Here is a 21,553-nt window from a genome sequence, read left to right as displayed (position 1 = left end):
ATGACATTATTTGTTTTTGTGTCCCAAAACAAAACAATTTGTTCCACCTGGACTGTGTGTTGCTTATGTGTCAGCAGCACCATCAATACTGGTGTTTTTAGACCCTTAGATCTTGTCCCTCACAATGGTGTGAAGTTGGCAGTTGAAGCCTTCCCAGCAAGCCCATTAGACAGACCAGTTTGGTTACGATTGGAGGATCTGTGCAAGAACATCCAACTCCGCCCCCTCTCTGCATACAGTTTGCTGTTGACACTCCCTCGTGTGTACGAAGTCCTGTGATATGGATGGACCTCTTCCATGGCCCTAAGGGAAATACAGGCCCTGTAAGTCTTAAATATCTATTCCGTTCAGTTCTGCACGACTGCCCCAATTTGGGATGCATCTACACAAATTGATTGAAAGTGAGTGGCAGAGTTGATTACACTTTGCTTGTATGGGGGGCTTTGTAACACGTCGAGTCTCGGAACATCTGGGACTTTAGCAACTCAGTGACCTACATAGAAGGAATATATCAGTACTACCCCAGAAATGTTTTGGTCACCAGTACCTAAGATTTACTAGCTGAGCTCCACAGCTCTGAATCTGGACACTGGATACTGAGCCACATGAGTGTACCAGGAAATGAACTTGTTGAGAAATTATAAAGAAGCAACCACACAGGGGAAAAAACTTGAGCCCAGTGTTCCTGGCTCAGAACTACAGTTTGAATAGAGACGTCAGGTTTTAAAAATGGAGCCGCTGGCTACCACAACCTTCAACAAGATTGAGGAAATCAAAGGAGCCACCAAAGGGTGGCATACTTCTCTCCTCACCTGTCAGAAAGATGCAGTTGTACTGGACTGATTATTTATTGGGCATACCAAACTTAGGCTGCGGTCACAGTGGCAGGGAATTCTGTCGACGACAGACATTGTGGATCTTGTGGACAATCTTTTAATACCAGTACACCATTGTGCATGCAATTTCTTTGCAAATGATCTCAGTGCCCAAGAGTGCAGATTTTGGACAATGATTAGTGGAATTCAAGTGTGTTTTCTTCATTTGAATCTGTGAATGTTCTCACATGCAAAATAATGATGGTGAGAAATTTTTAAGTTTAATACAAGAAAGAAAGAATTTGTGGCATCTTGAGGGGGGAGAAAAAAGACAATAACAAAGATGTATCTCGGAATCTGTGGCCCAAAATCGCTACTTTATTGGAAACCGCAGGTTTTGAACAACTTAAGAATGTATTAATAATTTATTGGACATTACCGTATGTTACATTATGCAAGTTCTACAACTGTCTACCCATTTCAGCCTCATTTCTATATTTAATGCAGCATTGACAAAATCTGCATCAGAAATGCTAGACCCAGATTATAACCTCAAAAAATTCCTTGAATTTTCTGTAGTGGATCCTTTCTCAGGTTGTGATAGTTCAGCGTCGGTTATCAACAGATTATTATCGTTGGTTACTGGTGATTTTATGCCAGTAGGGTGGTGATCCTGTTACATGAGATGGTTTGCAAATGTGGTGTATATGTTTCCACTTTTCAGAGCTTTAGGGGTTCAAGTGTCTTACTCTGAAGTTTATGTTTTTGTTACACACACATGCTAAAAGACAGTAATTGATGGTTAATTGACATGTGTTTGGCTTGTTGAATTGTTTTGAATTTGTGCAGTGTATCTGTGATCTTACTTTTTAATGCCGCCAGGAATCATCTTGAACATTTAATAGAACATATTTCTCTTCATCTCATATATTTGTTAAACTTTTCTTGTTATTCCTGTAACAGAGGGAAGAGATCTTAACTTTCTTGATAGAATACACCCAAACACAACAAAACTCGACAAAAACTGACGGACTATGAAAAGCTATTGGCTGATTGTATCAGATGAGCTCTGACGGCAGGAGCTGGTGACTGTTGTCGGTGCCATTGTGCATGCAACATTACCCATGGGTGCCTTTTATATAGAGATGCGCCAGTGCAGCCATTGTCATCTCGTAATGATTTTCCGTCTTCACACCCTTCATGGCTACTCTGAAATGAGCCATGAACCTGTATACCTTCCTCCCCAGGTGCTTGTGGGTGATGGGATGGCAGCAAAAGACATTCATTTGCTGAGGGGAAAAATTTTACAACAAATTTTAATTCATCTCAGTGTTTGATGTCAGGGGTGGTTGTGGAGGTGTGGAGGGAGCACATCCTGCTGCCTGCTGTAACGTGGGTCCTGAGAGGCCTCCTGCTCTCCCCCCCCCCCCCCCCCCCCCCCTCCCCCTTCTCCCGTCTCCTCTCTCTCGACATTCAGCCATTTTTAAATTTTTGTGTGCATAATTTATTTATCTGTTTCAGCTAATAAGCTGTCTGATACCTACAAGTTTAATTTCCTCAATCCATTTTAGTCATACTGAACCTGACAACCTTTCTCGGGGTAGCAGTGATGATACCAGACACATGTGGAAGGTGCACTTCTCGCCACAGATATTTGCAATGAGGAGCTCCCAGCTGTTGCCACTTCTGCACCGACATCCATTCCCTGTGATTGGCTACAGTTGGTAGCTGCCTGGGTTTTATTTTGCTTTCAAATGTGTGACTTAGGTTACTGTTGTGCAAGTTTTCAACCATGATAACAGCGTTAAGGCCATGGAACTGACCGTTCTCCTTTTTTTCACAGCAGGTTACTCTCAATAATAATAATAATAATAATAATAATAATAATAATAATAATAATAATGCCTAAGAAGAGGCAATATATATATACAGTGAGACGGAAGGATTCATGATTGCAATACAGGATCAAACAATAATCACCAGATATTACAGCAAGCATATTATTAAAGATCCCAATACCACAACAGATAAATGCAGACTTTGCAAACAACAAATAGAAACAGTAGATCACATCACAAGCGGATGTACAATACTAGCAAATACAGAATACCCCAGAAGACATGACAATGTAGCAAAAATAATACATCAACAACTTGCCATACAACATAAACTAACAAAACAACTCGTTCCCACATACAAGCATGCACCACAAAATGTACTGGAGAATGATGAATACAAATTATACTGGAACAGAACCATTACAACAGATAAAACAACACCACATAACAAACCTGACATCATACTCACCAATAAAAAGAAGAAATTAACACAACTAATCGAAATATCCATACCCAATACAACAAATATACAGAAGAAAACAGGAGAAAAAATTGAAAAATACATCCAACTGGCTGAGGAAGTCAAGGACATGTGGCATCAGGATAAAGTTGACATCATACCAATTATACTGTCAACTACAGGAGTCATACCACAAAATATCCACCAGTACATCAACGCAATACAGCTACATCCAAACTTACATATACAACTACAGAAATCTGTAATTATTGATACATGTTCAATTACCCGAAAGTTCCTAAATGCAATGTAACATATTCCATACAGTTAAAAGGAAGTCACGCTTGATCAAGGTCTGCGTCACTTTCCATTTTTGACCAGACATAACGTCTGAGAAAAGAAAGAATAATAATAAGATGATGATGATGATCATCATCATCATCTTTTCTCACTTATTCTGTCTTTTTTGTGAAATGGACTACCCATTCCTGCTGAGCAATTTTGGTCCTAAAATGCTGCAGCTGTGTAAAAACAACATTGGTGCAGATATTTTCTTAAAGTTTGTTGTGTATCACGGTATCATTTCGTCAGTTTGGCCTTGATACAGTAAATCAACAAAGTGTTAGACAGTCTCTTAGAAAATTGCAATGTGATGTAACTAATGTTCCACACACACAATCATTAACGTCAGTTAACAATGACAAACTACAAGAACTAGTGGACTCTGAATCTTGCCAAACCACCAGGTACAAAGCAAGAGAGATCGTACGCCAGATTTTACATTTCCTTTTCTGTTTTTTATCATTTTAGAGATCCATTGCAGTTTCACAGTACTGTACACTGATGGCTTCAAACAAGAGAATTCCCTTGGTTGCTCTGACATGTTCCCCAACCACGTCTCCAGTATTCACCTTCCTGATGAGAATACTGTTTTCTCAACATACCTCCACATGATCTGAAGGGGCTGGAGCAGATGTGTCATATTCGGGGCAAACAGTTTCTCATTTTCTCCGATTCACTTAGTGCCTTAGAATCATTACAGAACATGTACCCAGTTGGTCCAGCTGATATATGATGTAGTGTACTTGCTCCTACGGCAGAGTAAGTAGGTGTCATTCTGCTGGGTGCTAGGTCATGTAGGGATATGGGGAAATGAACCGGGCGATCGGGCTACAAAGGCGGCCTGCAGAAGATAGGATGTGGCACAGTGTTCTATTCCCTTGCAGGCTGTTGTTTCTGCACTACACAGGAAGTGCATGCAGTTGTGGGATGAGGAACGGTTGGTGGTGATGGCCCAGAAGCTGCAGTTGGTGAAATCAACAACCTGGCCGAGGTGTTCCTACTGCCAGTTGCTCAGGGGTGGGATGAATTGACTGTCACACATCTTAGAATTGGGCACTGCCCACTCACACAGAGCTTTTTACTACGGCGAGAGGATCCACCGTTTTGTGATGCTTGTGGCATGCACGTCTCAATCTGCCGTATTTTAATGAGTGCTTTTTATATCATGATGCAAGGGCAGAAGCAAGTATTGGTGGGGATCTGCTCTCTATTTTAGCTGATGATGAGATGAGTGTGACTAATGTTTTAAAGTTTTGTAATGTGTCTGGACTCTGGCCTAAATTTGTAGGCTGGAGGTTTTAGTGTGTTGCAGGGTAGCTGGCTTCTCCTTTTTTTCATTCTTGTGGTCAGCTAACCACATCCATCTGCCATATTGTTTTAGCTCTTTATACCACTGTCTTCCTCTGTCATTATTGTTTTACTACTGACGCAATACTTCATTCCCTGGTTCTATGCGGGTACGCACATAATTTTCCAACTTTTATTATCTGTGTCTTATGTGTGTTTTATCTTCCTGTTTTGTGCATTTTACTGATACCCATTTCAATATGTTTTCATGCGCACGCTAAAGACCTTGCTGTTGTGCGTCCATACAACCATATCCATCCATCCATGTTGTTATTTGGCACATTGAAATTTTGATGCAGCAAAACTCCAAAACAGTGCTCTTCATTCATTCACTCACTGTGTATTCTGTTTATGCTTGAGAAGGCTCCAATGTACTGTTTCATGCAGAGAGAGAGAGAGAGAGAGAGAGAGAGAGAGAGAGAGAGAGAGAGAGAGAGAGAGAGAGATGGGGGGGGGGGGGGGAGGGGAGGGGGGGGGGGAGTGAGTGTGTTATTAAATACAACAACAACAACCTGTGCCATTATATTTGCTTCTCAGCTGTTGCACACCTTGGACTGTGTACTTAACAACTTCCCTGACATATTTAATGAAGTAATATCTGCCTTCTTTGTTTTAAATTTTTTCCCATATGAAGAATCTGTGTTGATAGTTTAAGGAAACATTTTTGGACCACAGTTGAACTTTTGGAATTATTACCATTTGGATAACCAAGTGATACATTGATATTTTCATCCTGTGGTTGTGAGATGAAGTTTTCTAGGCCTGATTGTTGGCCTTCATGTCATCTTAAGTGATGCCAACATCTGTCTTGCTAATGAAGTTCCGTACAGCAGTGGACCTGTTCTCTGCAGACTGCAGTATGGTGTGTAGGGGAGGGTACGCAGTGTACCATTGTAACAGATTTCAGTTATAGAAGGACCTCCTTCAGGCTGCTCTATTGTTATTTTTCATATCACCACCTTATTTCTGTCTGTGGGTGACCGCATTTCACGTTGAAACTCTTTTTCTTCCTACAGACTGCACTGCTTGTGGACTTTCACTTATATAAATTTGCAAAAACTCATTGTATGTACAGAGTTAAGTGGCTCATTGTGTAGGACTCCGAACTTTTATGGGAATATGTCACGATGGTTTGTTTGAAAAGATCGTATTGGATTTCCTTCCTCATTGCTCACCAATCCTAGCTCTTATCTGTCCAACAACTCATCGGGGATGGTGTCGTTATCAACAGCAATTTTTCTTCCTTCCATGTTGTGCAATGTAGTATCATTTTTCCACAGTTTAAGTATGTACAATGTATAAGGCCTACAACCTGTTCTTGCAAGGACGGAACTTTTATAAATGTAGGCAAAAGGAAGCTATTGCAGCATCACAATAAAAGGCACTGCTTTCATGAAATGTGTTATTTAGCATAAAAGTCATTTTGTCATCTTAACTTATAAATTAATTTGCCAATTAGTATGACTGTTTTGTAGAGCTCCTGCATATTTTGATAATACTTTTTTCTTTCATATGGCATTTTTACAAAAATAACAAATACATATCTGCGTTATTATGTTGTATGCCTTAATTTCCAGAATCGCTGTTAGAGTTGTAACATTTGTTTATTAGAATGTATGCTCTTTTCAGTGTTGACTTCACTGGGAAGAATCTGACTGTTTTGAGCTACTGGCTGTATCATTGCAGAATAGTGACATTTAAGATTTCTGAACTGAGATAATGGCGGTAACAACAGAGGATGATATTGACAATATCTCTGAAGCACCCCTTGAGCATACTGCAGTGTTGGTGCACTGTCTTTCAGCTGGAGAAACGGAAAAAGCTAGTGCTATATTCAGTGATGTTAAGTATGAAAAGTGTATTGTGGAAGATAGCAGCAGCATTATAGAGGCAGTGAAGCAGTTTGTGACCCGTGATGTATTTAAGAAAAGACCAAATGTGTTTCAGTGTGTCCAGGATATTCTGATATGTTTGGCACAGAAAGCCATCCCAGAAAATTTACTTCTTGAATTTGTAGAATTAGGAGAAACATTGGGTGACGACACTGTACTAATAATGATCCTAAAACCATTACAAGTTGTGTTGGACAGGCTTCAAAAAAACAGAGGTTTCTCTCTTATGTGGTGCCTAAACATGATAGAACAGCATGTAAAAAAATTACCAGCTCCAGAGAATCACAATCTCGAAGGGGAAGAGACAAAATTGCTAGATTGTGATCCAAACGTAGAACATATTGTCAGTGTATATAGGTGTATTGAGCCATTTTATAGCCATTTCATTTCTCAGATAACTGCCAAAACTGCAGTTACCTCACTTGAAGCATCTGCACAGATAACTAGAGAGAGAAAATTTTTAATCAGATCCATAATTATGATATTAGGCCACCCCTTCATTCATACTTCTCTGAGACTTGAAGGTCACAGTAAAAGTGAGTCAAGAGTCATCGCAGAGAATCTGGTAAGAAATTTATTCTGTATTGCAAATGATCTTTTAAAATTCTTAGAATATACTGAAGTTAAAAGCACGAAGATAAAAAAGAGAGATCAGCAAAGCCATTATAAATCAGTAGAAGATGCTCTCAATGACCCAGTTTTAGAGCAGCCATCAACTAGTATATTTGGTACAGATGAAGAAATCCCCATGTTAGGTTTGGGTACATTGTATTATTTAATTCTTGGGGAACATTTTCTAGAAGAAATTCTACCTGCAGTTTACAACCCCATTTACGTATTTCATAAAAACTTACTTCTTAGTGCAGAAATGCTCAAATGTTCGGAACAATTGATAATATACAAGGGCTTGATTTTAGCACACACAGTCACATCAAGAATTGCTAAAGCATCCCTGACAAACTCGTCAGTTGAAAGTGAAATCCACAGCAAATTTCTAGGTCGTTTACAACCTGTGATGGTTTATTGTCCAACTGAAGAGTATAGAAAGCTTGCAGTCAGTGTTTTTGAAGTGTACCTTTCTGTATTAGACAGGAAATGTCTTTATTTGTTGCTAGTACATTTGTCACAAACGGCTAAGTACTCTGCTGTCAGTAGTTTTCTTGTCACGTATTTAAAGAATGTTATGTTGGAAGAAATGAAGATTAGCAGCAACGTGTCACCTTATTTTAAAGGCAGAATGCTTCAGATTTTAGTCAAGAAGTGTTGTACACTACCTGAAGGAGCAGAGACTGACCTTCTGGAACATATGTCGAGAATAAATTCTGTTCTTAATTTCATTCGCTATATGGTTATAAGAGACAAAGAGAACAAAACAGGGTTTCTTGATTGTTTGCCTGAATTAAAGCAGTCATTTCTTAATCCACTTGGAGAAGCTCTTAAGTTGTCAAGAAGCCACTATGAACTGAAACTCAAAGAAGAACTCGAGAATAAAAAAAACAAATCAAGTTCGGACAAAAGTGATGGGCTGGAAATAAAAGTTACAGTGGCAGGAAAACTTTTCGAACAAGATCCTGTCAGTACAATAAAGTGCTCACTGACCTATTTTGATTTAATAGAAAGTCTTCTGTGCCGAGTGAATGAGTGTTTAGAATCTCTGTAATGTTGATGTGAGTGTGTTATTGTTGTTATGTAAGTGCCCAATGTGATTTTTAGGGTTCAAGTTGACATTGTTAAAATTGTGCCTTGCTAGTACTTGTTATTGAACATTACACTACTTGTGTAATAAAGTGTTCGTGCCTGTAATATAACAACTGAATCATTGACACATATCTTTACATTTTGTGGCAGAGTAAAATATTAAAGAACTTACAAAATGTATTTGTTTTTGGATTTAAAATAAGCCAGCTGATTATTACGTACACATAATAACAATTTAATAGGTAATTTATTACTCTTCAGCATTAGTCTCACAGAATACCATTTCTCTATTTACTGTCTTTCAAAGTATAACAAAGTTATGTGAGAGTATGTTGACAGCCAGAAACAGTCAAAAATGAAATACCATATTTTACGGACTATAAGATGTTACAAACTATAAGACTCAGATTAATTTCTAAGCAGTTTTTAAAAAATACCATTTTTATTATTAGATTGCAAAGCCAGAATAAAAAAATTCTAAGTATATAAAACTGACTTGACCTTTTAAATCCCTGGAAATCATCTGAACTTTCTTCTTCTCCTCCTCCTCCCTCTCTCTCTCCCTCCCTCCCTCCCACCCTTCCTTCGGCATGAATTCATGTTGGGTTTCATCCATCATCTATTTGTTCCATTCCTCTCTCAAATACTCTTCAAATGGTTTATTTATGAAGGCATCACTATGTTGCAGTTGTGAAGCAAGTCGTCCTGGAATAACAAGCAGCTTCGTTTCTCCCTGTCTCAGTTTCTCTTTCACAGAATTTTTCAAATGACTGCTAAAATGATCTAGGACAAGAAGAGAACTCTTCTTCAATAAAGCACCTTTCCCTCTCTCCCACATTCTGTTAATCCATAATTTCATACCAGCCTCGTCCATTGAACCCTTAATGTGTACGTGAACAACACCTGGCGGTATTTCAGAAGGTTTCGGCATGTTCTGCACTTGAACGTGATCACTGGATTAAGTTTAATACTATCAACACAACATGAAACAGTCTAGTGCATTTTTTCATGTCCACTTGTTTTTATAGTTACAGTTTTAGACCTTTCATGGCAACATTTCTGTTACTCGGCACATTAAATGTCAGAGGAGTTTCGTCCATATCCGCTATTTGGCTTAGTTCCACACTAGTTTTCTTTTGATATTGAATAATAAAGTGATGGAAAGATAATACTTACACTCTTGTGGCATTTTCTGAGGTATTTTGGTTTTGGTCTGCATTCTAAGTCCATGATGCTTCATAAACCTGTTGTGCCAATCAACTCCAACCTATTTGAATCATTTTTGTATTAATTCCAATGCCATTTTGACAGTGTCTTCGAATCTGTTTCAATATGCCATCATCTAGTTATGTCCATTTTGCATTCAATTCTCTCTTTGCACATTTAGTCTTCTTCATTTTTTCAGCTCTTCTTTACTAGGCTGCCAATTGCAAATGGCTTTTCTGTGGTGGAGGCCCAAAATGCCACTCGGCTGCTCTGTTTCCGTGTTGTTCTGCATCTGCTATTACTTTCAATTTATAGCCCACATCATATGAATACCTTTTATTTTTTCCGTTATGAAACTAGCTGCTAACAAAAATATTGTACTGTTATGGATAACACAAATCGCTTTCAATTAAAGTTCATTGCTACTGCAGACTGCAATGATACACCATAGGCTAGACAGTGTTCTGGGTTTGTGATGGCGAGGTGGTAGGGAGACGGGTGTTAGCAAGCTTGTGAATTCTCACAACTCATGTTTGTCACATTTGTGCACTGCTGCTGCCAATTGAATCTGATGTTTCCAGTAATAGGTAGGTTTCCCCAGCATCGAATATGTGGTCATTTTTAAGATTGACGGGAATTTTAAATCAAACACTGAACACTTTTATATTAATTTCAAGAATAAGAGGCACTTAAATTTTGGAGGCAATTTTTCGAAGAAAAAAGTGTCTCTTATATTCCGTAAAATATGATACTGTAAATATCAATCCATCTACTGTATTATTTGTGAACTTTTCCTAATATCATTATTGTTAATCCTGCATATATACTTTTTAGTGTACTGCTGTGTTAACAATTTTATAACCTGCCAAATATTTTTAGACTAGGTCAGTCTCGCAGAAGTCAAACCATCATTCCAGCTTGACAGTTGAAAAGATATCTAATAATAAATATACCATCTTCTGGATCATATTAGATTTAGGTATTAGAAAACGCCAGGCATTCACTGATCTCATCTGCTATGTATTATTGCTGTATAGCAGTTTGAGATAAGACCGACTGCAACATTGTGTTTAGGCACTCACCTTGTCGTGACCTGGTTCTAAAACATCCCTGCACAGGTTAATTAGTACACTTTAACTGAGCTATTATGTATTGCAACACAACGTAAACCATAACATCCACTTCAGGTTATACACATACAGAGTGAGTCCGTGATGATATCAACTTTCAGGGGTGATGGAGAAGGGTAAATGTTCAATTTCAGGCAAGGGACCATAGACAAGAAACACCAGAGTCGGAAAGTATGAGCAAAAATCTACACAATCTCCACCTTGGCCGCATGCTTCGCTAGACTAAGGCCCCCAACTTCTGAACCCTGTTAATAACATACAGAATTCCTGCCGAATATGCCCCAATACACTCAGATAGTTACACCCATTGATGGGCTAATAATGGGGCTCACAAATTGATGTTGGAGTGATCTAAAATACTAACTCTACGGTAGAGTAATAATGAATTCTATTTATCTGCACAAGTTTCACAAGCTGCTACATTCACAGAAGCTGTTCAAAATGACATCCCCAGGTGTCAGTGCAGGCGTGGAATAATCACATAAAGTTTTGTCGTAGCTGTTATAATGTACCCTGTGTCATTAGAACAGTTTTGTAGACAGTAAAATTCTTGCCAGGAGGTACTCTTCAGTCTCAACAGGTGATTCATACACAAGACTTTTCTCAAGGCCCCACAACAAGGAATCAAATGGGGTGAGATTAGGTGAATGTGCCGGTCACGAAACATCTCCTGTGCCTCTCCACTCCTCAGGGAATGTGTGATCCAGGAGGTCACAAACTCTCAGTTCAAGGTGAAGAGGGACTTTATCATGTTAAAACCACATCCATTGACAAATAAAAAGTGGGATATATTCCAGGAACTTGGGTAGTATGTCTCTGATAAACACTGTGTACACCAGTGCATTTAGCTGGGAGGAAGAAGAAATGAGCGTACTATGTTATCATTGGTTATGCCTCCCCAAACTCTCATTAACAATCCATGTTGCTGACTCTTCAAAGCTGCAGCAAGGGGATTTTCATTGACTAAGTTACGACTAAAACTGACTGTTCAGTATTCTGTCTCTAGTGAAACAGGCTTCATCTGTGAAAAGTACATAAACAGAAAAGTGAGTACTGACTATAAGACGCTGCAAGAACCATTGCCTGGACACAGCATGATGTCCGAAGTTGGCAGGAGTCAAATCATCCACTTTCTTTGGATGGTAGGGATGTGTTTGCATTTCTTGTACTACTGCCACACGGTAGTAGGAAAAACGCGCACTTCACATACAACTGGTTGACTGCTCATTGTAGGCACCTCATCTGAGCTGTGCAAGCAAGCACTGCATCTTCGAAACTGCGAGTCCGTGTAGTTCATCGTCGTCCTTGGTCATGGTGCTGTGATAATAATTGCCCTGCTTCACATTATTATTGGAGCAATCTTGGGAACGTGGTGTGAGCCAGATGTCTTCTATGAGGTATCTGATCTGGTATGATCTTTCTGCTCCTCACCTGCTTCCATTTGGTTGCCCATACATGAAAATTGTGTCTGTAAGTTCTGTCATCGTGTAAAACTCCATTTGGTTAGGGCTAATAGACACCAGTACTTCAACTTAACACAGACTGCAGTCTACTACAGTACAGACATTGTACAGCAGGATTGCTGATGCCACTATGTAGTATGCCATTGCTTGTCGGCATTGCCTACTATATAGTCTTAGCAACAGTAGTATCAGTACACGTATTCCGCTGTCGGAGATATCAGAATGATCTGTCATTTCTGGATGAGGTTCCCTTGCCTCTGATACATTTACCATTCTCCCTCATCCTGTAAGTTTGTAACATCATCATGGAATTTCCTTGTATATAAATCTGTCCAGGGTGAGAACTAAGTCCCATTACAAACATCACTTCCAGAAGTAAACATCCATCCAGAGACTAAGTGTGTTACCAACATCACTGCACTAAGAAGGCTGCAGCAGTTCCTTTCTTTGAGGACTGTTTCAGACTGCTGCTCGGAGTGATCTCTGGAGTGTGAAACTAATGTAGTCTCGGTGAACTCCATTGCTCCTGGTGCAGAACTCCGACTAACTTGTTGTGCCACAAGTTGTAAGGCTTTGCAGATTGAGACATACAATCTGCACGGTTGCCCAAGGCCATGTCCCGCTCGTTTGCTGCCTGTGCAGGGTGATGTCATTGTTTTGCCAGTGCACGTGATGAGGCATGGTGAAATAGTGCACAGCTGCTGGTGACGTGTGTGGGCAACCACCTAAGAGTTGATCCTCAATTTCCTACATCTGTACTTTTCATGGATGAGCCGGTTCACCAGAGATGGAATACTGAACAGTCACAAGTTTAGTAATATTTGAGCAAATGAGAGTCCCCATGCTACAGTTGTGAAGAGCCATAGACACAGCAAGATGTAGGCTATGTTGACACATCACTGTGACTGATGGTTGGCTACCCGCCACTAGTAGTGGTGCAGCAGACAACAATTACAGTCACATTTAAGCTCCAGTAACAAGCATATAGACCCTTAAAATGGAAATTTTTGTTTGAATATGCACTGGTTGAAATAAAATTTAATTTTGTAGACGCATACCCATTGCAACTCACGATTTTCATTACTGTTACTGTACAAATATTCATTTGCATAGCAATTACAGTCTTACTTTACCTCATTTTATGTTTATAAGTGCCAAGTTTTTTGTTAATTCATTTGGTCTTAGTCTGCAAGTTCAGATCTACAATGTCTCTCTGTAAATTCAAATGTACAGTGCCTCAAATGCATAAATGACTGTGTCATCTTTACCAGTTTGTTACTACAGGTACTACAGTTCTTAGCATATCTAATCATTACAGTACAAGCTACTGCATAGTCTTCCAAAACCATGCATTTTCAGGAAAGCATAAAATGCTATAAGCTATTCAAAATAATATCTTTCATAAGTTGATGGTTTTTTTAAAGACATTGGTGTGGCATTCGAATAATTTATCTTGGAACCTAGCACCTAGGAATATTTCACAAAGCATAGACTTTGTATAAAAAGTAAGTCAGAGAGTATGTTTGACAATACTAGTTTCATGATGTTTAACTTGTGATGTACTGATGTTGCCTAGAGGGAGAAAAATGAAATTATATAGATGTCTTGAGCCGTGTCATTGTCTGTTTTCTCTGTGATTGTAAAACCATTGCAGAATCACATCTAGTGGAATAAGCATTTTGATCCAGAATACAATCCTGGGCTACAGATATTGGTCAACTGCTCTGAAAGCAAATGTAGTTTTTGACTTGTCTCACTTTTGTGTATTCAGAGTTCCTTGAAATTTGTTTTCTTCACAGAGAATGTAAAGTAACAGTTAACAGTATCCTTCACATAGAATTTCTGTGAATGGTCTGTTTCGCAAGTTCTGTGAAAGGTGGATGAAGAGGATGGTGATGAGAACGACAAAAATTTTTTACAAATTAGCACAATAATTAGCACATTTTTTGATGTATCTCTTACTCAGAATACGTCCCAGGAGGAATGGTCAGTATATGGGGATATGTCGAGAACAATCATTCGAAGCAGAAAAATCCTGGAAATATGGGCTCTAAAATGCATACCTTAAGAGTTATGAGCACTTCTTCAATAGAAGAAATGTGTTTCATAGTATCGAAGATAAAGTGCTCACAATTTATTATCTCCCCCCCCCCCCCCTGACCCCCCAGTGAGCTCACCGCTCTTTGGTGAGTATGTGCTTGGCGACCACGGGGCCCCAGACCTCGCGTGGAGATGTCTCATGCCTCCATGGGCTCTTGAAGCTCAATTGCATTGGTTTACTTGTAGATCTCTTCTCTCTTGTACTGCCCTTTCCCTGCACTGCCCTTTCCCTGCTTCCTCTTTCCTTGTTCTGCTCTCCGTTTCCTCCGCTGTTGTGTTTGAGGCCATCTTTCCTTTCTTCCTTTCCTTCTTATCTTTTCTTCTCCTCTCTGTGTTGCCTGACGGCCACCCACATGTTGGATGCGTAGCAGGATACTGGGTAACGGGTAATTCCGAGCCCCGGGTTGGCATGTAGGGCCCGCACGTACCCCCTGCTACCGGCGAGGCCCAGGGAGGGGTGATTGCCTGAACTGTTACCTTCCTCCTCTGCCAATTGGTCCCTCCATCTGTCGTTCGGGAGGTGTGACCTAAGGTGGGGGCCTCCCCTTTGGAGGGCCCCTGCTGGAAGGAGCGCGCCATCAGAGATGCTGGCAGTCGTGGGGGATTTCTTCCCAATGACTGATTTTCCTTATCTTTCTCAGAGTGTTTCACATAAAAGAAAGTGGAATGAGGCTCCTGCCTCAATTTCTCATCCTGTTGCACCTGGATATCTAGTAGTATCACGTTTAGACGACTTGCTATTTATTGCAGCTCCCAGCGGACGTGTCTCCTGCAATGCTGTCTTCGGCATTGTCTGGACCATCTGTATTCGTGGAGTGTTACAAATGGTTTCTGCTACCAAATCTGTTTGCGTCAACTTCTGGCAGTACAAGGCGTTTCTTCCACCATCCTTGCGACTGGACCAAAATGCTCTCCCTGTCCTCCTCCGCTTCTATCGATCTCTTGTCTGCTTCAAGTTGGATTATGGATGAATTGTCTACTCCTCTGCACGGCCGTCTATTTTATGCCGTCTAAATACACAGAAGCCTGTGAACTACCACGGTCATACCGGCGCAACATCTTACTCAGTAGGTATGCGTGTCAGCTTTCTTCCATGCCAGGCTACCCAATCTTTGACACTTTTCTTGATGACATTTTTGACCGCCAGTACGAGACGTATGTTTCTTCTCTGCGACCTCCTGCCGTCCGCTTTTGTCACCTAATTCAGCAGCTGTAGTTCACACTTCCTGCCACTTTCCGAATGGGGGAGAGCCCATTTTGACCTCAGCTTGTTCCCGAAGGATTCGACTCTCGAGCTGACCTACCGCTGCAAATTTCTCGAACTTCGCTCACAACTTGCCGACGGCATATTTTTGTACACTGATGGTTCCAAGTCCGCCCAAGGTGTTGGCTGTGCTTTTGTCATCGGGGCTGACAAGTTTCAATACCGGCTTCTTGACCAGTGCAGAATTTTTACAGCAGAGCTTTTTGCCCTCTATCGGGCTGTTCACTACGTCCGGAGGCACCAGCTAACTCGCTGTGTGATCTGTTCTGACTGCCTCAGTGCCCTTCAGAGTCTAGATGATTCCAATCCAGTCCACCCCATTGTTCGACGGATACAGGTCTGCCTCCATTTGTTCCCGGATGGGGGAGCCCAAGTGATGTTCATGTGGGTTCCTGGCCATGTTGGTGTGCCTGGGGAAGATGCTACTGATGCTGCAGCCAAGGCCGCAGTCCATATCAGTCGGCCAGCCTCTGTCTCTGTTCCCTTGCAAGATACTGGTACTTCCCTCTATCGGCGTATCACGTCACTTTGGCATGACCATTGGTGCTCCCTTCATGGGAACAAACTCACAGAAGTCAAACCTCTCCCAACAGCCTGGTCGACTTCCTCCTGGCCGTCTCGCTGAGAGGAAGTAATGTTAGCTCGGTTGCGAATAGGACACTGCAACTTTAGTCACCGCCACTTGTTGAGTGGCGACCCTCCACCCAGCTGTCCTTTCTGTAGCCAGCCATTAACAATCAGACATTTCCTGATCCTCTGCCCCTATTTTAGCCACTTACGTCTCAGGATCGGGCTGTTGCTGTTTTGCCAGACATGCGAGCTGTGGCTCACATTTTAAGTTATTTAAAAAGCAGTAATATGACACAAGAGATTTCATTTCTGCCTGGTGACTCCAGTGCCGTGCTGACATCTTTTAGATACTCTTCTGTAATGTCTTGATGTTTTAGATTTGTTTATTCTTCCTTTTTGTATCGGACCTCGCAACGGTTTTTTACCCTCGCGGTCCCAGCATTCTGTGGTCCCATACTGGGCGCTTGTGACCTTAGATGTTTTGCACCCTAAAACACAAAAATAGTATTGGAAGGAAATCTGGGGAGGGCAGTTTTATTGTTGTTTGTATAGACAGATCCCCTCAATGGAATGCGCTTGGTTGTTCATATCTTTTCCCTGATAAGGTTTTCCACTTGTGCCTTCCAGAGCAATTTAAAAATTATGATGTGGAGTTACGTGATACTATGACTGCACTGGAGTGGATGGAAAGGCATCACAGAACAAAGTTTCTTGCCTGTTCCAACTCACTCATTGTGTTTAAAGTGATCCGCATAATATACCAGAGAGAGCATTTGATTCAGCTCATCCATGAAGCAGTGGCTCCAACACCAAGTCAAGGAGGCATCTTGGCAAATCGACTTACAGAGCAACAACGTTCCTGACAAAGCAGCCGAAGAAACACGTCGGGATGTTGTTGTACGCCAAGGTGCTGACCACTTGTATGCCGCAGTCTCATTATCTGACAGAAGAATCATTTTTCATTTGGAATCTGAATGGTTGGAAGTGGTGGAAAACAAACTACGGTCACTCGAATCAACCACACAGACATGATGATGGACCTCATGCCAACTAGACTAATGGAAGGAAAAGCTGCTCACCAAACTGCACATAGGACATAGCCCTTTAACATAAGGTCTCCTTCTCTGTCAGAGGAGCCATCATCCTGTGGAGTTTGTGGTTGCCACTTTTGGTTCAGCATATTTGGACTACAGAGCAGTCTTCAGTTTCTATGGAGATGTGCCCACCATCCTCATTGACACTGTCCACAGGTTTTGAAATTTTGTGAACTGTTGGGTCTCATCCTTAAGATGCTGGTGAGGGGAAGTGGACTTGGATGCATTATAAATTATTCAACCTGTGGGAACTGCCTTCATAGTTAACCCATTCTCCCCCTCCCCTCGATGAGTGTGGCATGCTGACACTCTGTAAGGGCACTGGTGACCATGCTGTTTTCTCCCCCACATCAAAAATAGTCATCATCTAGTTTCCTCATATTGTCAGCTGTTCACAGTACTGGCACACCAAGGCCATGTTGGCTCAGATGCGACGCCAAGTAATTGATCGTCCGGACCGTTCTCTCTGCAACTACTGAAAAGGCTGCTTGCCCCTCTTCAAGGACCACATTGCAAGATATCAGTTTGTTTATAAATTACCTCATCGCTTATCTTCAGCTGCGAGACGTCTGTGAACCCCTGACTCTTTGATGATTCTTCTTATGTCTGTATAACAATTTAATTGCTACAAAAACCAGGACTCATCATTTCTGATTTTTAGGAAGGCTTTCATTACAAACTTGATCTGCGGTTAATCATCTAGGTACATCTCGTTTTTAACCAACTCCAAACTTAGAAGAAAACAGTGTTTTGACAATATGACTAACAGTAGGTGGCTGGGTATCCTGCATCACATCACCATCTCATTGTTAATCTGTGAACTGAATTTGATCAAGGGCAGGCTCACCTCCTCAAATCCTGGAGGTGGTTTTCTAACATACTCATCTATCTGGGCGGTTTGATTTATTTGATGACCACAGTAGAACATAAATACAAGCTGACACAACGCTATAGGTACTGCACATGTTGAGCAAGGCATAGACTTTATTCTGTTTTATGCCGCCTCCCATTACTTTGTACGTCATGGTGCCAATTACAGCTTCAACATTCTTGGGATGGCATGGAGCTCATGTGGAATACCTCAGACAAAAATAATAAAACATGTGAAACAAGAGTAGCTCCTTAGTAAATCCTCTTACATAATAATTAAACTTTTAACTTGGGGTGATTTTTTTCTGGATAAAGTAACAAACAGATCTTCTGCTAATAAAGCTTGTTCATTCATATTCAAAGGTGGTATGAGAGTTCACCCGTAACCAACAAAATGATTTATTTGGCTTCAGAACATCTGGGAACTCTCGTGCCCTCACTACATGTTTGTGTGGCCTCTCCACAGACATCTGTCTGTTGTGGTTGCACGTAAGGTAGGTGTATCTGTGTTGTTGTTGAGTGCAAGCCATCACACCTTGGCAATGCCTGTGATTTGTGGGACAGCTAAACAAACAAAAAATTTTATTAAATAAAAACTGTCACAAACTTAAATGTACCCTGGTTATTTCTTATCTAAATTAATTGCTTCCCGCATTGTGAAGCCCTGAGTAACAGCAGAAGGAAAAGTTCTCCACTTGAGAGGTAATTGTGTCTGCAAGGATCACATTGATATTGAATATGATACTCTGGCAACTATTTGAGTGAGAACAGAGTTTTATTCCTGGTCTAGAACATAGCTCTAAAAAGTAACTAAAATGACAATATAAGGAAAAGAGAGATTGCTACGTACCATAAAGATAACACATTAAATTGCAGACAGGCATGCACAAATGACCACCATCTGTGGTGTCTTGGAACAGAATGCAACTGTCTCGTAGAACAGAAGAAGTTGTGCATGTCTGCAACTTACCATGTCGTGTTTACAGTAAGTAGCAATCTATCTTTCCCATATGTTGTTGATATTCCATTCTGTAGTTTCCATTGTTTGACGTAACTAAAACACATTTTTGACTGTTGACAGAAGGCTATTTGTTTAGAAACCAATAGGCCTACTTTGGATATCTTTTAATGGTTACTTCCTGTGCTGGAACATTTTGTTTACCAGTGGAGGCTGATTGTTTTTTGTTTTATTTATTTTTTTCTCTTCTTCTGAGACTTCATAGACAAAGTCAATCTCAGAAGGAAGAAATGCTGACTAATTGTAAAAATTACTGCAAGTGACACAACTACTGACAATAACAAATGAGATACTTCAAACAAAGTAGTGCAGAAAGAAATAAACTGAACAGAAGATAAAGAAAGAGGAAAAGAAAAGTTAAACAAACATATTAAAGAAAGACACAGAAAGATCATTTGCATGACATTTTTTGAAGAGTATAAAGGTCAATATACTTACATTAAAATAAATTTGTGATATTTCACAGAATCGAGTGGTAATTGACACCTGCCAGCCAATCAGAGTTACTTCTTGAGTGCCACATGCTTGCTGTGTTGCCTGATTTGTAGGTACCTACAGAGTTTTGTCTAGGGTAGTTGTCCCATTGCCTCTGCAATGTCAGTTTTGAAGTTATTTTATTCAACCTATAAGAAAGTCTTTCAGCACAGGCCCCTTTATCGACTACTGTGTGCTACTTTCTCCGAACAACATTTATTTTACAAAATAATTTGTACTGTGCTATTTCATGAACTGTCGAAATTAGTCGTCAAACTTCTTAATTTATCCTTTCTTTCTTTCTTCAAAAGCGTTTATGGCTGCTGTGCATATTGACGGTAACACACCATTCAAGAGATCTTCATTTGTGAGTAATTGTCCTTTCAACTGAGTTCTCACATCTCTTCAGTGACTAATGAAGGTGATTAATATGAGTAACGAACATGTGTGAAAAAGCTTGAGTGTCTCCCCCCCCCCCCCCCCCCCCCCACAGGAAACAATGGAACCAACATAAGTGAGAAGGACAATCTTCTTGAAGCACGAGAGGCATTCTCTTGAAGCACTGATTCAGAGCCTGTCTTCGACAAAAATTGCAGTTAGTGTAACATTTATGTACTCCACCTTCCAGCCCTGAGAACCCTACACTGCTGACTGGCCACAGTGTCTCCTGTGCCAAAGTTGCCATTTGGATGGACACTGGGTGCCAAAATTGAAGCAACAGATGGAAATTTTTCAAGGTTATGTTTTATTTTGCCACAAAACAATGTAAACAGTGAAGTAGAAACAATGTAAAGAACACAGAAAGTAAAAAACTGCAAAATGCATAATGGATGACAAAAATGGTCTTTCAGGGTGTACACGAACTGGGAAAAACCCAGGAATATTTTTTCATCCGGGAAAAACCCGGGAATTTTTTAGAATTCCAGGATTTTTTCAGGATTCCGGGATTTTTCATTGTTTTAGCTAAACCTATGTAATTTTGACTGGAAGAACCAATACTCAAGAATAGTACTGCAGCCATAAAACATGAATGAGAGAAAGAACGAAAATAAAACTTAAATTGCAAATGAAATGCGCCATTAAAAAAAAAAAAAACAGTGCTCCTACAAGCGTCTGCAAACGGCAAAATGTGTCAAAGGCTTTAGGGAGACTGCAATGCTTCATAACACCAAATAACCGATGATGAACGTGACGTTACATCTTTATATTATATTCATTTGAGCAGTTACAAGCAGCCTCATGCGCTTGCGCAGACGCGTATGAGTAGTACCTTCTCAAGCTTCTGGCTACAGAAATGTGGTTGTTGGCAGTGTAAGCAGCAAGCAGCCACATGCTACTTGGTGAAATGGGGACATCACACAAATTATGGAAGAAGATTCCAAATTTATACAGAAATTTCCTATTACTACTTTTCGATCTCATGCTTGAGAACCTGAAGCAAATGAATGAAATGCGAAACCATATAATAACATAAAGCTTTTTGCTTACAGTAGGCCAAATAAGCATTTCATATTGGTATTTCGTGAATTATATTCTGTCGTGTTACAAAAATGACCATTATTGCCAAAACAGTCTCGCGTATTTGGTGTGTTTTACAGTTGCTGAAATATTAGAAAAGCCTCTTTTGTTTTATCTAGCAGACCGTGACAAAGTAGATGTAGTCATATCGAGAAACCACAACAGTCTTGGGTACTATTTGTATTAACAGCTTTTCCGTTATTAGACAATGACATTTCGGTTGTTCGTGTAGCAAAACGTTTGACGAACTTCCCTTTCGCAGAAAGGAAAGCACGCCATGTGAAGTTGTAGGCAGATTAAAAGAGAGAGGAAAACGCTAGGAGCTAAGGTTTGAAGAAATGTTTACTGTCTTGCTTGTTTCTTGCCTTTACTGGTTTTATGTATCCTATATTTAATTTTGTGTCACACAGAACTGCAAGTTATTAGCTAATAGGCAATAAAATGTGCAAATTTT

General features: G+C 40.3%; 1 protein-coding gene across 4 annotated transcripts in view; it reads left to right on the top strand.

Annotated features, from left to right (window-relative positions):
• LOC126473602 (ubiquinone biosynthesis protein COQ9, mitochondrial) overlaps positions 1-21,553 on the top strand; it is a 180,517-nt gene that overhangs the window by 36,792 nt on the left and 122,172 nt on the right. For 2 of the 4 annotated variants that reach the window (XM_050100761.1, XM_050100762.1), the window contains exon 2: positions 6,432-8,570. The exons of the other annotated variants lie outside the window; for them this stretch is intronic. In XM_050100761.1, coding sequence (XP_049956718.1) covers positions 6,522-8,354 — 1,833 coding nt within the window. In that variant the 5' untranslated portion in view covers positions 6,432-6,521 and the 3' untranslated portion in view covers positions 8,355-8,570. Of the gene's footprint in view, positions 1-6,431; positions 8,571-21,553 lie in introns of those variants that run through there. 4 annotated transcript variants of the gene reach the window in all.

The sequence above is a fragment of the Schistocerca serialis genome, chromosome 4 (assembly GCF_023864345.2).
Source record: "Schistocerca serialis cubense isolate TAMUIC-IGC-003099 chromosome 4, iqSchSeri2.2, whole genome shotgun sequence".
Taxonomy (NCBI): Eukaryota; Metazoa; Arthropoda; class Insecta; order Orthoptera; family Acrididae; genus Schistocerca; species Schistocerca serialis.
Note: the sequence above shows the minus strand (reverse complement) of the source record. Positions and strands in the feature narration are given on the sequence as shown.